General features: G+C 45.8%; 1 protein-coding gene across 1 annotated transcript in view; it reads left to right on the forward strand.

Annotated features, from left to right (window-relative positions):
• The window catches only part of LOC135824392 (slit homolog 2 protein-like), a 97,985-nt gene that overhangs the window by 20,050 nt on the left and 59,957 nt on the right, over window positions 1-17,978 (forward strand). The window contains exon 4 of the mRNA XM_065337123.1: window positions 4,826-4,897. Coding sequence (XP_065193195.1) covers window positions 4,826-4,897 — 72 coding nt within the window. The remainder of the gene's footprint in view (window positions 1-4,825; window positions 4,898-17,978) is intronic.

Here is a 17,978-nt window from a genome sequence, read left to right on the forward strand (position 1 = left end):
AATGGGTCGAGGCATTCTCTTTGCGCGATATCACTGCTGTTTCGGTCGCTGCAGCTGTCGTTAATGGTTGGATCAGTCGGTTCGGTGCACCTGAACAGCTTCATTCAGATCAAGGGGTCCAATTCGAATCTCGGCTATTTGCGGGTATCTGCCATCTCCTTGGTATCCGGAAGACACGAACCACGCCATATCATCCTTCTGGCGATGGTCTGGTGGAGCGCGTCAACCGCACTCTTCTAGGTCTGCTGCGTGCCCACATTACTCCAACCAGCACGGAGTGGGATGCAACGTTCCCTCTCCTCTTGCTGTCATATCATGCTGCAGTGCACAAGTCCGCTGGATTCAGTCCAGCGCGCCTGCTGTATGGGGCGGATGTCCGGTTACCAGCTGATATTGTGTTCAATTTACCTTCGCCACCTTCCACTGATATGCATACCTATGTCCGTAGTCTCGACACTTCTCTGCGGAATATTCACGTTGAAGCCCGTCATAATGCTGATCTTGCTCATGCGTCTCAAGAACAGTTCTATAACTGTCGCGTTCATGGCGAGCCTTATGTTGTAGGTCAGCAAGTATATCTTCATGATCCAGTTATTCGTGCCTACGAGCACCGTAAATTTCATCGTTTCTGGTCTGGTCCACATACTATTGTGCGTGTTCATGGTCCGACATCATACACGTTATTGCTGAATGGTTCATGGTGAGCCTTATGTTGTAGGTCAGCAAGTATATCTTCATGATCCAGTTATTCGTGCCTAAGAGCACCGTAAATTTCATCGTTTCTGGTCTGGTCCACATACTATTATGCGTGTTCATGGTCCGACATCATACACGTTATTGCTGAATGGAGTTGAACGTACTGTTCACTTCGATCGCTTGACGCCAGTTACTTCATCGTACCCAGTTTCCTTACCGTCGTCTGTCCATGATCTCCCCGACACAGTGAGTTTGTCAGCTAATAACTTTGTTCCTGTTGTGCCACATGATGCCGATGACTCTGTGCCGAGTACGCCTCCAATGTCGCCGTCTGTTGTCATGTCACCTCTACGTCCTCCTGTTGCTACTCCAGTATTAGTGCTTCGATCAGGCCGGATCCGCACTGCTCCTGTGAGATTTGGTGACTATGTTTTGTAGTTAGGTCATTGTATACCCGTAATTTTTTTCTTTTCTCTGAATTATAAATTTAATTGTTTTTGCCCTGCTTGTCAATTATTCACGAGGTCGATAATGGTGAGAGGAGTGGAATTGTGTAGTATAGGCCAATGATTACTTATTATTTCTTACATTTTGTATTTCGTATTTCCTGCTCCTGTCCACGTGACGAATCTCTGGCCTTGTAAGCTGCGCGCATGCCCACGTGTTTCTTGCCCTTTTCTCTCTCTTCCCCTTCATGACAAGTAATCATTAGTTTTACTATCGATATGAACCGTGAGTTGAGTGTCTGATGAAACCAGAGAATAGTCTTGTATTACTATTAGGAAAGGGAATCCTACAGAGTAACTTGGAGAAGCAAAGGCACAGGGAATAATTGAAAAGACCTGGGAAGGGCGACTTCAGAGGTGAGCATGACAGTTACATCAAAGTCAGGAAAGCATTCGTATGCAGTCAAGAATCACTTATCATTCAGTACTAGTTGTCGTCAACTCGTAGGCTATAACACACAACTTTTCATGTTGAACATTTTCGTTCCCCAAATACACAGGAATCATATTTCGAAGTAGTTCAATTTGTGTTTACTATGGTGGCGGGGCATTATATGGCCCGACTTCTGCGAAAATCAAGCTTAGGGTGAAAATCATTTAATTGAGAAAAATTATGTTTTGTAAAAGTTTGTGTCCTGTGTAGGCACGTTCGAGTGCAACGAAGTGAAACCAAAGAAAATCCCGCTTGTTTGACGAAGTAGAAATCATGGCAGGAAGGGTTTCAGCGCTCAGGGAAGTCATAGGGCTGCTGGTAGAATATTCGGCCTTATTCCATAGTACGGTAGGAAACCATCGTGGTGGCGTACTTAGACATGCGCTGTTGGGTTGTTTCCTCACCGAACGACTTCACCTTTACATTTTCAACACCAACGTGTTCTGCATTGATTGGTCACACAAAAGTTGCTCACACCAACGCTGAAGTCACAAATGACGCCTCAGCACCCGAGTCCAGAAACTCGCGACCCTTCGCCGTTCAAGTTCTTCCCTCGACTCGTGCCACTCCGGTGATCAGCCGCACACTTGTTGAGTGTAGACAGCACGATCCAACCTTCTTCTCCATTACTATCTCAGTCGGTTTCTCCTGGCTGTAACCTGCTCCATCCAACACATCATGTATTAGCAGATGGTGCTTCATTTGGCACTCTGAGCCTGACCGACATTCCCTTGCCATATGGCCTTATTTGAAACGGGTCCAGCAGAGTGTCTCTCGCTGCTGAAAAAACTTTCTCCCTTCCTTTGGCAGCGACTTGAGCTGCTTCTCTGTGTCTGCGACCTATATCTATCATGCACTTAGCCTTGCCACTGATCGTTCCACTGGCTTCGTGGCAGTATCACCCTGTCGTCCGTGCGCGATCTGGTAAGACCAACCGTGCTCCTGAACCTGACACAGAGACATCCCGTAGCACTGCCGTTCGACCAGGTCCGCATTGATCCTAGATCACCTGCTTTGCCATTGCTTGCAGCAAAGGGGCCATTTTACCTATAATAATAGTAATAATAATAATAATGTATCGGCGTTATACTTGGTGTCCACCTCGCTATCTTCCGTCATAGCGAGTGTGGGCCACACCTCTACCTCTCGGCAAATACGCACAACGCATTACTGAAAAGACTCCTCTGACCGCTGCTTGCCTGTCAGCAACGTCTTTCCGAGCGAGGGAAGCAACTCTCGCTTTGCTTCCTCGTAGTTATTGCAGCAAATACAGATCCTCTCCACTGTGCTACCCGCTAGCACGATACGCAATCGCAGCAGCCATTCGCTTTCTTCGAACTCGTTCTTGGAACAGATGTCCTCAAACAGGCCGAAATAACGCTCCAGTGGCTGCGTTCCAACATATGAGGGTTTTTTCATCAACGGTTTACGCCCACCGCTGTGACTGGGAGCTTCCGCTGTACCTCCAATCGCACTCTCACTGGCGCCTTCACCGTCACCCTCATATGCCTTGGCGAAGCGCTCGTTAATCTCTTTGAGATTTTGTCAAACTCGGTGCTGAGCGTCTCCTCTTGCTGTCTGGCACTGCGCTCCTCACGCTCCTCGCACTGTCGGAGCCTCTGCTCTACATGTTCCTCCAACTTCTCGCCTTCCAATCCTAACCGAATTCCATTGGCGATGAAGATGGCCTCCAAATTACCTAGTGCCTCTCCCATGCACGCTTCAATACTGGCTTGGTCGCCAAATGTTTTGAACCCTTCTGATTCTCTAAAAGTCAGGAACAAACGAGCACACGGCACGAGGACAACTATTTTCTCTTCAACAGTATATTTCACTTGATCGAATATAATAAACTAACACTAAGATCACCAGCTATTGATAGCATGCAAATGACAGCGTATATCAGAAAAGCATACGCATAAAAAAACATGACATAACAGTGTTTACAGTAAAAACCGCACACAGCGCATATAGCGTATGCCATGCAGCAAACCTCAGCGGTACACCGGAGTCGAGATACAACATTGCAAAGAATACAGTGCCATAGACGCGAAGGCCTTTCCCACTTGAGAACTGGTGGTTTGTAAAACTCCTTCTGCCCCCTCTTCATTTGTTGTTATAATAAGAAGTGAGATACAATCAAGAGTTGCCACAGACATCACATGCCCTTGGACAATACAGAACAAGAACACTTATGTGCACTTACAATACAATAGTACTGTCAACATATGAAGATATTACTTAATTTCAAATTTGGACTTAACGGAGAACATGAAGTTATTAAAGCTGCAGGAAGCCTCAGCCCTTCTTCAAAAATGAAGTTATTACTCACTTTATTGTCCTAACAGCAAAGTTGATACATGAAAGATCCACGGTGGGAAAGAAGAAGGACTGGCATCATCATAAAACTTTGAGAAGAAGAATCCCACAGATCATGTAGAGCGGATTGACAATGTAATTCGAAATGGCATAATTAACAGACAGTTTCCTTCGTAGCTGATCAATAATGTCCTTGAAAGGTGTGCTAAACATACTTTCGTTGTTGAAAAGGAATGTTGACATTATTTGGCAAGTGTCAAACCTTTTGGTCGTGCGATCCTTTGGTTATGGCAAGTAGCATGGGAAAGAACCGTAGACGTAGAGATTCATGCAGTAGTTAAATCCACTCTGTGTGACATTCAATATGGCCGGCGTGGAACCATGACATCCGGGGACAGCCCTAATGTTGCGAAATTCCGTTCGACTATCATTTACGCACGTTGTTGTATTTGGCTCTTGTGTCGTAGAGTCCAGTGTCTGATGTCATAATATATGTAGAGTCCTGTGTCTGATGTCACAATATATGTAGAGTCCAGTGTCTGATGTCATAATATATGTAGAGTCCAGTGTCTGATGTCACAATATATGTAGAGTCCAGTGCCTGATGTCATAATATATGTAGAGTCCAGTGTCTGATGTCATAATATATGTAGGGTCCAGTGGCTGATGTCATAATTATATGGTCTAATCGTAAAAATAAAAGACCTGTTTGGCATGCAAGAATCCGGAGCTTAGGAGCCTAGGTTATTTCTGAAAACAAGGTCATGATTCGGCCTTTTAGATTAGAACTACGATATCCCAGACTCGGTGTTTTGTGCACTACCCGGAACTAAGCAAGAACAACATTGTCTTTGTGCTGTGTCGTTTGTAGATATTTGGAGAGAAATCAGATCCAGACTTTAAGTGACGGTGTGTTCCCTGGTCTAACAAACCTCCAAGAACTGTAAGTATGATCAACTGCACCACTGAACGCAGGGAACAGTATTTATAACTGTGTGTATATAGAGTACTGCTGGATACGTGATGAACAAACCTCGATTATCTCGGAGTATTATTATCTGCTGCACTGATTGAAGGAAACAGTTGTAGACGCTGTGTGTGAAATGCTTTGTTATGAAGCCTCTGATTCTCGTAAGTGTCAGGAACGAAAGAGCACATGGCACGAGGACAACTGCTTTTTCTTAACGGTATACTTCACTTGATCGAACATAATAACTCAGTCTAAGACGACCAGATATGTAAAGCATGCAAATGAGAGTGTATACAGTAAATCGAACACAGCGCATATAACGTATACCATGCATGATGTATCAGCGATATGGCGGAGTCGAAATACTTGGAGAAGTGTGGGAGGTAGGCGTCAGGTCTTCGAATGTCCCAGTACTCCTTGTCAGTTTTTGTGCAATTTTGTCGCAATCGCTGACCTTATAAGATCTGGTCACGTTGATGGACTGTTAGTCAAAATTCGTGACATTTTTTCCTTCTCCTTTTTGACCATAATAAGCTCACCCGCCGAGTTGAATTTTTCCTTATTCTTTTCTTTTCTTGCCATGGTTGGCTATCACCCCTCTCTCGCACTTTGCCTGCCAATAGACCGATCCCCTTATTATACTGGGTTCGAGCACGAGGGCAACCTCACTCGCGATCAAGCTAGTTTTTGAACGTGACAGCATCTTTGACAGTGTGTTTCAGGTTTGTTTTGGAATGTCTTCTGCTTAGTTCAAGTGGTTTGCGATGGCTTCGAGAGGTGCTGAACCTCCTGCTGGTAGGAGCAGAGTCTCCGAGAGAGACATGGACTGTGATGCAGCTGCAGGATTTTTTCAAGGCGCGGGAGGGAACGATCTCGGGCCACAAACAGGATTTACTCCAGAGGTGAGTTTTTTTGTTGTTGAAATATTCGAATCGCGAATCGTGTTGTGAGACTTATTCTTGTGCCTAGGCTACAGCAGACCGTATTTCCTTCTCCTTGAGATCGGTGCTGGAGATAATAGTAACCTTTTTCTGGTCTGCCTTTTTCTCTCCAGAGCCATCTTATATGAAGGTAACCGTGATGCTGCCAAGTCACCAAGTCGCGATCGCGATCAGCAGCCCTGAAGTGGAAAAATCGATTTTCCAACGATCTGGTTGGACATCAGCCACTAAAGTACTTCTGATTTGCCTGTAGTGACAACAGCAGCCATCCTTGGACACCTTGCAAAGACAGGAAAAGCCACATGGAAGCGACTGCTATGAGGTGACGATAGCAGTGGTGATCGCTGTCTTGTCAAGTCGAAGGGCTAGCCAACCCAGAGGAAGCATTTAAAAAAACGATGAGCAGTGCGTGTTATTTGTTGAGCGTGAAGAGCTAGAGGAGGACAGTGCAAACACATGGAAGGAATGGATGGTGTTTGAAGAACAGTGTGCTGTGTGCCGGCTGGTGGTGATGGTGGTCTATGTCAGCATGTATTCGTGCTGATTCTTGTGCTGGAACACTTCTTGCCCAGGAAGGCAGATTGCGTGCTCCCTGGCCCTCAGTCGGCAATGGGGCATTTGTTCCAGGAACATTACCCCAGAGCCAGTGATGAGTCGTACCTTTGAAAGGTCGAAGCTTGCTGTTAGCGCAGTGGATTGCTCTCTCTTCGAAGTACCAGGGCCAAAGCTTGCCGCTGTCTACAGCAAAGTGGGTGTGCGGTTCTTTCGAACCTATGAATATACCCTCCTCCTCTCTCTCTCTCTCTCTCTCTCTCTTAGGAAGACTGCATGTTCAGAGTGAACTATTTTCTAGTATAAAATGTGAGACGAGCTGTTTCCGCCCAAGATCAAGATAGTTCTTTTTCTGTTTCTATACCTTCCTAATAAAATACATTGTGACAGAGCTTTCGGTCATACTCCGCTGTACTCCATCCTCAATCCGCCACCACCATGCGCTCTTGGCCGAACTAATGCACTAAGCATAAACACACCAGCACAGCAAGGACACTTCCATTGACAGATATTGTTTACGCCTCTAGACAGCTCTTTCGTTTCTTCGAGCTCATCATTAGAGGAGGATAGTAGCAGGATATTAATGATGATATAATATAAGATGATAGACGGTTTATGGTCCGATATCGATGATTGGAGATCTAAGAAAGCAATGACAGTGATTGCGAAATGGATAATATTATCATGATTATATGCCAGTCTGGTAATGTGTTGTACTGGTGGACAGTATTGAAATCATCACTGCATTCGATGCAAATATTGGTATACCTTGTTTTCAGTATTGGGAAAAAAGAGTAAGAGAAGCTGGTTGATTTGGTTGCATCTACGACTGGCTACCGGGTGTTGTGATCAGCAAAGTTACCATGGGAGAAAATAAGAGCGCAAGGATCTGTTGGGTCTTGTTTTGCCGTGCCGGTGCGAGAACCCTAAGTGCATGGCAAAATAGAACTGTTTCATCCACAATGCAGAATGTCTTGCGGTACATGGCATTGATGACTGAACATATCACCAGCTCGCCCAAATGGGGATCATGCCCAAACGGAGGAACAAGACATCTTTCCAGCTCAGCTAGCTATATGCCGTGAAACGGATGATTAACTTGTGCCACGCATGCCAGCTTCTGTTCCATTCGGCCCAGGCTTAGACTGATCAATAGCAGCTGATCCTCCATTACATGCTGATTGGCGATTTACGGCCACCTCCAGCTGTATCCTCCGTCCCTCAGCTTCCGTCTTCGCAGATCTGGCGCGGCGCAGTACATTTTCTCGGATAGACTCAAAGAAGTCCCACAGAGCGGTCCAAACACCTGAAGGCAAACCAGTCAGAAACTGGAGCGGCTCAGAGTCTTTCTTTACGTTATTGTACGTAAGCTGTTTTTCGGCTTTCTTCACCCCAGTCCTCACATCGTCCAACTGCTCCACGAGACTCTGTACACGAGCTCTACTTGCTGTCAGCTCCTGATGCAGATGCTGCACTTCTATTACAGGACCAAACTGCACTAAGCCAGAATCCTTTCCAACGCCAAAGTACCGTTGCCTCTCAGCAAAATACTGGTTTGGGAGCATGGGGAGCTCGTGATGCAGACGCTGCACTTCCATGACCGAACTGCACTAGGCTCAGCAAATACTGTTTTGCGAGCATGGGGAGCAGGGCGTCCAGACTCCACTCTCTTGCGAAAAGCAAACCTGGTACCGTAGGACAGCTGGTTCCTGGACTCATCCTGCCCTTGTAGAGCTGGGCAAAACGATTTCCATTTCGGGATCGAAATGATCGCTGTAACTCAAATATTCAGAGTGACCCTAAAATTTTGTCCTTCCTCACGGGCCATAGCCTGGATCCGCTCGCTCCAGGCCGCTGTGGCGCCACACGAGGAAAGGAGTGAAATTACTTGTTTGCTTCGTCCTCCTGTTCTGACAGTGAGGAAGGCAGCAATGATCCTGAGAAGGCATCCTGAAGTCGAAAAAAGGAAGACGTCTAAACAAAAACAAAACAGCTCAAATCAAAAGTCCTTGTGACATTTTTTGTAGACAGGCTTGCACTGCATGTAGATTTCGCGTGCTCTGCACTTCGCATGCGAGAAATCGCGCACAGCCGAGGTGAGGTTGGTCGCGTGTGTGCATCAGGATCCCACGCGACTGCGGAGTTGCCCCCTTGCTCAAACCCAGACAATAATTAGGAGATCGGTCTATTAGTCATGGACCACGAGTTGAGTGAAATAATTTATTAAAACGTTCCTCTTGTATTATTTTTTATTTATTTTATTTTAAATAATCGACGTGGAGACAACAATTTTATAATAGCAATAAAGAGAACAAATTCTGCTGTCATCGCCAAACTACAACAAAGGCATAAAAGTTTACCAAAAATTAATTTTCTTGTCACATTCATCAGTAGAAAGTCGTGACTGAAGAGTAACCATGCTGAACAATGATTAAAAATACATTCAATAATGTGTTACGAGAACAAAATAAAGTGCTAAAATAGAATGAGGGAGGGTGAGACAATAGAAGTGAAGTGAGAGCCAAGTGCAACGGCGGGTGAGAAACTAATTGTAACGCTAGAACTGTGTAGTGAGACAAACAATAATGCTGTGCACCTACGAAAACAATCTTAATGCAACTACACGTTTCTTCTGCTTACAAAAATCAGGCTTAAGCAAACGAATACAAACAGCCTCAATTACTTTCAGCTGACTACGGATATGCATTTCCAGGTCAGAGACACCGTTATCTAGACAGGTCTTGGATACGGCTAGTATATCCAGCTGCTGTTCTATCATTATACTTTCAACTTCACACAGTTTGTGGCGTAGACTGCGTAATAATTATACTATTTTGATGTGGCCAATGTCACGTGTACTACTGTGCTGGTTCAGGTGGTGGGTGTGTGGGTGAACGGGGCGGCGTGTGGATTAAGCTTCGTGCTGATCCGATTGGCGTGTTGAGCATGCGCGTTTAAGGGGAGTGGGTCGGTGGTTTGAGCCATTCTGCTTTAACGGGCTTGGGAACCCAGGCCTTTGTACCAAATTGCCACTTTCTTACAGTACGGCCAACTTCGTCAGGCCAGAACGATTCTTCCGCGACCTTCTTGGCATCAGTGACCAATACTGTAATACGAGCAGAGGCTGTTCTAAAGTGCACGGAGGTGTACACGACGCTTTGTACTACCGGAAGCGCAGGAGTACCTTTGGCAGCTTGGTTTGGAGTTGACAGAGGGCATGCAAATCGAAACCACGCCCTGTCAACGACCCGTTCCTTCTCAGTTTTAACGACCACTACTCAGCAAAGAACAAAACAACAACGAAGCGCAACGACACACCAACGCTGATGTGGCATCGCAAATCCCGTATCGTGCACGCAGGCACTGGGTTGAAACAGAAGAAAGATGCGCTGCAAGCGTGCCAAGCAGCGAGTGAGTACACAACGCGTACTAATGCTAGTCATGGCAACGGAAGATAAAATTATGGAGATCGATCCACGCATGGTTCGATCGTGAGTAGAGTACGAAAAAAGCACACATTCAAACTGTGCAACAGAAGCAGAAGAGGAAAACGAAAATGAACACCGTCGTTCCGTGAAGTGCTTCTGCCTAAGGGTGCATGCACCCGACGGGGTGACAGCGCCCCTACTCAGACAATCCAAGGCAAACGAAATAGAAATTAGCTGAATCACAGCGCGGGACTCCGAAACGAAAACCGGTGAGTATGTAAATATTAATTGTTCGTATCTGTTGTACAACGTAACAATTGCTCAAGTTCATAACGCAATTTCAAACTAGCACTCGTAGAATTGTAGTTCGAATGTGCCACTCAATTATAGTAACAACGACTAAGCGATACTATTCTAAACAAGCATCATCAGGAATAAGGTGGACATGGAAAAAACAGCAGTATAAAAGTAGGAAGAAAAGCGCGGTACCTAGTAAGAGCGCGGGTAGAAAAGTGCAAAGCACGTCAAGGCGTGCTAATGTTACCCTTTGCTTTCTTTTCATTTAGCTCAACCGTACAATTCTTTCTTTTGTTTTTTGGAGGGTGTTTTGGCCGTGATTCGCAGACGTCACGTTGACAGAGCCATCAATGGCCCACCCTCACTGCAGCATCTCAGTGCAGTCTGTGCTCAGTAGTTGTTACGCTTGTCCTAATCTCAGTACCAGTGGCTTTCATTACTATTTTATAAGTTGGGTATGTGACCGTGTAAAAAAATTAAAAGAAAGGCTTTATGTGCAATATAACACCGGCGCTACTTCAAGTCGAAATTTGCACTGCGTCAGAAGCACCGGCAGCTCTCAAGGCTGCTGCCCAAGTAAGACAAGCACAGAAGGCAAGTTGACGACAATTTCAGCACATGCAATGATGCAAGACAAGGAATAACAACAAAGATTGGTTATCCGAAGACATTCCTAGCAAAGCTTATTAGTAACAAACCATAATGGGGCGTCACAGGGTGGCTGGGAGTGGTATGACCGGGGGTCGGGGGGTGTCCCGCGGAGAAAAATAAGGATTTTCCGGCTAACAGGCCACGTTTTAGCACTCTACAGCCGCAAAGGAGGGTTCCCCTAGCCCTTATTAGACAACCCCACTCCAGCTCCAAAAACATACTTCTCATGAATTTTTGGTATTTTCTGTACATCGTAGGTAGCCAAGCAAGGCAAAAGGAACCCATTCAATGATTCAGGGCCATTGCCCTCGAAAAAATCGAAAAATCCGAAGTACAAGTGTGCTGCGCGTTCTACTGCCAGCCGCTGTGCAAAAACGTTTGTCGTGTCCTGCAAATGTCTGCCGGGCACGTCGCGTGCACTATGTACACGGCCGGCCTAGGCCTGGACAGTCGCGAAGTACATTTAGTTGTTTTTAGAGAGAGAAGAAGGTCCTTTTTTTATTCGGTAGGATTGAAAGATCTGCCAGTGGACCGGAGAGCTACAACACTGGAAGCAGAAGAAAGCGCTTGCGGAATCTTCTCTGTCTTCGTGGCAACGGGACTTTAGTTTGCGAAAGACTTTCGTCCTGTCGTCGCGGACGCAATTCTTTTTGCTGCTACCAGAAAACTCGGGGAACGAACGTAAATTGTTATAATATAGGGGAAGCGGGTCGTGTCGGTGAACAGCTGCAGAATATTCTGCCACCGTGGAGCAGCAGAACAAAAACCTTTCAGCTTCGGAGAATGAAGCGCTTCCCTTTTCCGTTGACAAGCGCTGCGTTCACGGGTGTAATGCATTTTCGAATCCGCTTGCAATAGATCGTCAGAAGCCAGAGGTACTAGGTAGGTGTCGTTGTGGAAAGAATAATTATAATTATTATGTTGTAGCTGACAAGTGACATACATGTAGTGTGTCTCCTGACGTGCTGATCGCCATTGTAACATGGTAGATCTTGGAAAATTTTAGTTCTGGACCCAGTGATTGCCGCCAGCTCATCTCGGTTTCCGTCAAGTTTTCAGTGAATGCGTCTGTGAGGAATCCATCGTCTGGTTGTCTCTACCCGTCACTCCAACCGCCTATCGTAATGGATAGCCGACTTGAGTCTAGGATAATAGCTAGCTGCTAGTGCTAGGCATCAAGTCTGTATGCTCCTTGCAATGAAAGTAGCAGTTGCGATGTTTTGTACAAGTCCGAAGATCCTTGAATTTTTTTATTGCTTTTTCGGATGAATTGGGTGGACTATCCTGGACGAAAAGTGGTACGACCATGGTCGTAGTGGTCGTACCGTGTGTGACGCCCCTGCGGCATTTTTGGGGAAGACAATACCGTTTGGACCAGAAAGACGCCCTGTGCTTTTTCGTTTGATCTGGGTGGGTGCTGGCTCTGGTTGAATCGAGAAGGAGGTGATGCCATTGTATCTTTGTCGTACCCGTGTGTAAAGCTGTAAAGTGGTCATTGTGAGAAATATTGTTCTACCTAGCCTGGGTGAAACGAATCATATCATTTTTTTTTTAATTTCAATGCGTAAGTTAAAGTAATCGGTACGTAGGTAAAACGATTCAACACCAGGGCACAAACATTCGTCAGCACGTACTTTTAGGTCCCGTGGTGGTCATCCACCGATAATGGGATTGCGATCTATATCTGATCGTCCTCATCTATGTCCACTGTTGATGCACTAGTCCACCTCCTCTTCCTGGTCATGTGCGGGGCTAGGAACAACTCAGGCTAACATGGGACAGAGAGAGTACGAACCACGCGGAATCACACAATAACACAAACAGAACTATCGAGTCAAAGAAGATTGACGATTCCACTGAAGAGGTGTACGGACGTGCAATCGCTGGCACTGGAGGTGAGAACGACCGTGAACGCCAGGAAACCAAGCAAACTAGATACAGAGGCAATGCCAATTGGAAGAGTAACTTGGAGAAGCAAAGGCACAGGGAATAATTGAGGAGACCTGGGACGAGCGACTTTAGAGGTGAGAATAACAGTTACATCAGAGTCAGGAAAGCATTCGTAGGCAGTCAAGAATCACTTATAATTCAGTTCCAGTTGTCGTCAACTTTTAGCCAATAACACACAACTATTTTGAAGTACTCATGTTGAACATTCCCGTTCCCAAAATACACAGGAATCATGATTCGAAGTAGTTCAATTTGTGTTTACTATGGTGGCGGGGCATTATAGGGCCCGACTTCTGCGAAAATCAGGCTTGGGTTGAAAATAATTTAATTGAGAAAAATTAAGTTTTGTAAAAGTTTGTGTCCCGTGTAGGCAAGTTCGAGTGCAGCGAAGTGAAACCAAAGAAAATCTCGTTTGTTTGAAGAAGTAGTAATCATGGCAGGAAGGGTTTCAGCACTCAGGGAAGGCATAGGGCTTCTGGTAGAATATTTGCTCTTATCCCATAGTCTGGTAGGAAACCATGGATTCAGCCAATCAGCAGCCGGTATTTCCGAGGAATATAGCATGCTATTCCCGGAATTGACTCCAATTACTGCTTGTTTGTTGTGGTTTCTTTGTGAGATTCATGCTCTGGATGACATTCATCATGGCCGGTGTGGAACCATGACATCCGGCGATAGTCCTAATGTTGCAAAATTCCGTTCGACTATTATTTACGCACGTTGTTGTATTTGGTTCTTGTGCCGTAGAATCCAGTGTCTGATGTCATGATATATGTAGAGTCCAGTGTCTGATGTCATATATGGTCTAATAATAATAATAATAATAATATAGGAGCTGTTTGGCATACAAGAATCCATACGCAGACTTATGACTGTTAGCATGGCTCAGTGGAAGGTTGACCGTTGGAACGGCACCAACAACTTGAGATCGGCGGCCATACAGCATGGGATTTTCCAGGGGGACTCCATATCCCCACTGCTGTTCGTCATCTGCCTCATACGACTACTCCATTCAGCTCTCAACGGCCACAACATCATCACAGCCATCAACACCTGGGCTGTGGCTATGATACGATATAGTGCTGGTATCTTGAAATGGACGCAAGACGATTTGAAACCTGCTGACCGAAGAACGTGCAAGCATCTGACTATGCATGGAGCTCTCGATCCACGCGCTTATGTAGCTCGCATGTACATCAGTCGCAAGGAGGGTGGACGTGGCGTTATGTTCTTCAGTTAGATACGGAACTCATGAAGCTTGCTGCACCCATTCTGTGGCCACATCTGGATGCCCCACTAGATACCTCACAGGTGGTGAAGTGCGGCTTCAAAAGAACATCTCTTGGCGTAGACCCAGAAACCCTTGCATGGGTAGTTTGTCCGGTAAACAGAACAACTGACCAACGAGAATACTCCGAGTTGACTGACAAAGGCTGGTCTCAAGAAGACCACGGAGAGCCTGATCATCGCGATACAACACCAGGCCTTGACAACTAACCTGCTCAAGGCCCAAATCTTCCATCAGGCCAGCAGAAGCCCCCTATCTCAAATGTGAGGGAAGGCAGGCGAGTCGGTTGCCCATATCCTATGCGAGTGTTCAAAGCTCACTGGACAGAATTACTTGGAGCGTCATAATCGGCTGGCCTCTGCGTGTACATGGGATACGTTGTGAAGACGAGTACTACTAGCACCACTATGATGGGTCCAAGAGCATCATGCACCCGCGGGTAACGTGCCTGAAGCTAGAGATACTTTGGACGCCAACATCTCTCCCCAGGACCAGAAGATCAAGATTCTGTGGGATTTCACCATCTGGTGCGATCGCTTCATTGGGCACCGGAGGCTTGATAGTGTTCTGATTGATTTGAAACAAACTCCCAGTAAAGTCGCATTTTTGTCTGATATAGAATGTTCCTGAACGCTCCATGGATTCACCTCGAATGTCCCGTTCTTTCTTCTTCAAAGAATTACGGTGCCCACTCACACTTCGAACTACGCACGGCACTTTCAAGACCTGACCAGCCTAGTCTGCAAGATCTCTAGTGGCAGGCGCGGGTGCCGACTGTTCGAACTGCGCTGCAGAGTCGAACCGTGTACGCAGACCTGCAGTCTATGCCGTCGAACGTTTTTTTTGCGGGAAAACGTCTTTTTGTCTTGTTTTCGAACTAGTCAGGGATTTTGAGAGAAATCCTTGGATTCTGCATGTCTTGTCAAGGTATAGAGATTTTGGTGGTTGGCCAGTATGGATTTGTATTCGCTTTATTACTGCTTGTTCTTTGTGGTTTCTTTTTGTCTTTCCTGTTGTCTTTTCGTTTGACCTTTGTTTACCATTCTCCTCCTGCGCCTTCGTCATTTGTTGTTATATTAATAAGAATTGATACACAATCTAGAGTTTGCGTTGCTGTGTGGCACGGACCAGGGGGAGAACAACACTATTCCCATCTCACTAAGACCCCATCCTAATTAGCAAAGGGACCTCCGACTACAGCTGACAATCACAGGTGAAAAAAAGAAAGAGCATGAAGAACAAGCGCATTCAGATCCTACACAGAGAGGTTGCATCTAGCTGAGCCGTAACTAGCGAGAGTTTGAAAGAAAGGTAGATGATGTCCAGATGTCCAGAGTAGTAAATGGGCACCGTCAAGAGGTGAAACCCTAGTCCTTGTGTGGTAGATTTTGTGTCACGTGTTTGTTTCCTCTTGGTCGCTGTGCACACACATCATTGGTTGGTGGTGTTGTGCGCATGCGCAACACTATGTGAGCTAGTCTTTCGTCTGTCGTCTTGGCCAGATGTAGTCGTTTTCCGTGGTCCTGCCTGTCGCAATAAAAAGAGTGTAAAAAGGCAGTCCAGTGTTGGCGGTTGAGCTGATGGAGAAGTAATGTTACACTTACAACATGGTGTTAAAGTTACAACATGGTGTTACAATTACAACACTTAGATGAAAAGGGTGACGTGCATGGGATACCCAGACGGCAGCGCACAGAAAATGGAGCAACAAATTCTTCCTACATGTTCAGAATTGCATTACAGTGGCTAATGTAAAATCCTGTATCCCTCTATAACTTTATTCCCGTAGCTATGCAGAAGACGTTACTTCAGTAATGTCTGGCACTAGCCAGGGTCCACACAGCTTTAATTTGGTGTTTGTTTGTTTGTGTGTTTGTGTGTTTGTGTCATGCCTGGCGCTATCCCGTATCTGTCCCGTACCGTACCGTAGCATCAAACACAGTTGGCCACATACAGCTGGCCGCAATATTCAAATAGGGCTTTCAAACGCAAGATCATAACGTGAAGCAACTTGGAAGAATGAGTATGAATGCGAAGTGTATGGGGAATGCATGTGGGGCGATAGTGCGGGTTCTAATCCCAGGTAATGCCTTTAAAAAATAGGAGAATTGAAAAATTTATAACATCCCTTTTCTTTTTTTCCGTCATCAAGGCGGTAGACGGTGTCGTATTACCCTCGACCGTACCTATCCCGTACCTGTTCCGTACCTGTCCCGTACCTATCCCGTACCGTACCTTACATTCAAAGACGGCTGGCCACAATGCATATTCAACTAGGGCTTTCAAATACAAGATCATAACGTGAAGCAACTTGGAAGAATTAGTATGTATGCGAAGTGTGTGGGGGATGCATGCAGGGCGATGGTGCGGGTTCGAATCCCAGGTTATGTCTCAAACAAAAAGGAGAAACTTATAAGAATTTATAACATCCCTATGCTTTTTTGTCTAGGTCATCAAGGCAAAAAAGCATAGCGTAGGGCCCTGAGCTTCCAAGCTCTCTCGTTTTATTTTATTTATTTATTTCTGCACCTTGTGGCATGTCAAGACAGCCAATTGAATTGTGGAGAGTGTGAAACCAACCACGGAAGAAGAGAAAAAAGAAAATGAAGAGCACTTTCACAAAGTGGGAAGGGATTAGCAACTTACAAAGCAATGGGATGCTCAGCGAGCTATGCAGCAAAAGTGGTGACTGTGATTTTGTTTACTGGGAGATAATGAAGTGCTGTCTGATGAGGGTACGGAATTTGGGCATGTCTGGAGCTTGTCTAACACTGGGAGGCAATTGGAGCCATGTGGAGTAGGAGGAAAAGAAAGGGGAATTTACGAATAGGGTAGACCTAGCTAGGGGAGACGAACGCAGCTTTGGGTGGTGCCACCTGACATAAACCAATAAAGGGACTGTAAATGAGCAGGGTGCTGGTCAAGAAAAATTAAATGTGCCAGGGTGCACTTGGAAGCATCAAGGTAGTGTTGCAGAGTGGTAGTGGATCCAGCAGTATACAAGTCTAGATTTGAGATAATTATAATGATCAGTACGAAATATGATGCGCAGTATACGGCGATGGAGAACTTCTAATTTACTTATGTGAGTATTGTTAATAGTGGACCAGGCAGAGAAGCCGTACTTGAAGAGGGGAAGAATGTATGATTTATAAAAATTAATCCGGCAATTTTGGGGCAAATGGGACAAGTGACTTGACATTATGCCGACAGATCGGCATACTTTGGACGACACATGATCAGCATGGAGAGACCTGGAGAGGGCGGAATCTATGACAATGCCAAGGTGTTTATGGTGGGGCGCTACATAGATAGGGTGACCGGGATCATCTGGAAAGTGGAAGATGGGCACTGGATCTGTGGGAGAGAGAAAAAGGAAGAGCTCGGTTTTGGTCACATTTGGCTTTTAAGGTACCAAGTGCTTATCCAGTGAACAATGTCATTGATACAGGTCTGAACTTTGGGGTACATGGTGGCGTGAGATGGGGAGGAAGCAAGGACAGTGGTATCATCTGCAAACAAAGAAATATTGTGAATTGCATAGGGGAGGTCATTAACGTATGTGAGGAAGAGCAGGGGACCTAAAATGGAGCCCTGGAGCACTCGGGATGTCACAGACTCTGGGTCAGATAAAGTTCCATTCACTGTGAAGCACTGATTTTGGTCCAAGAGGTAGCTAAATATCCATGCAAGTAGGGAGCCGGAGACACCATGGGCACGAAGTTTGGCGATCAGGCCCTTGTGCCTTATGGTGTGGAAGGCCTGGAGAGGTCGAAGAAAACGATGCAGAAGACCTGCCGCTGGTCTTTTCGGGAGCAGAGGTCTTGGATTATGCGGGACAATTGCAGGGATGTGTTGTCCTTTCGACGGAAGCCAGATTGTGCGGGGTGAAGAAGAGGGAAGATATGGCCATAGAAGCGGTCGTACACTATTCTCTCTAGCGGTTT

Source organism: Sycon ciliatum, chromosome 9 (assembly GCF_964019385.1).
Source record: "Sycon ciliatum chromosome 9, ocSycCili1.1, whole genome shotgun sequence".
Taxonomy (NCBI): domain Eukaryota; kingdom Metazoa; phylum Porifera; class Calcarea; order Leucosolenida; family Sycettidae; genus Sycon; species Sycon ciliatum.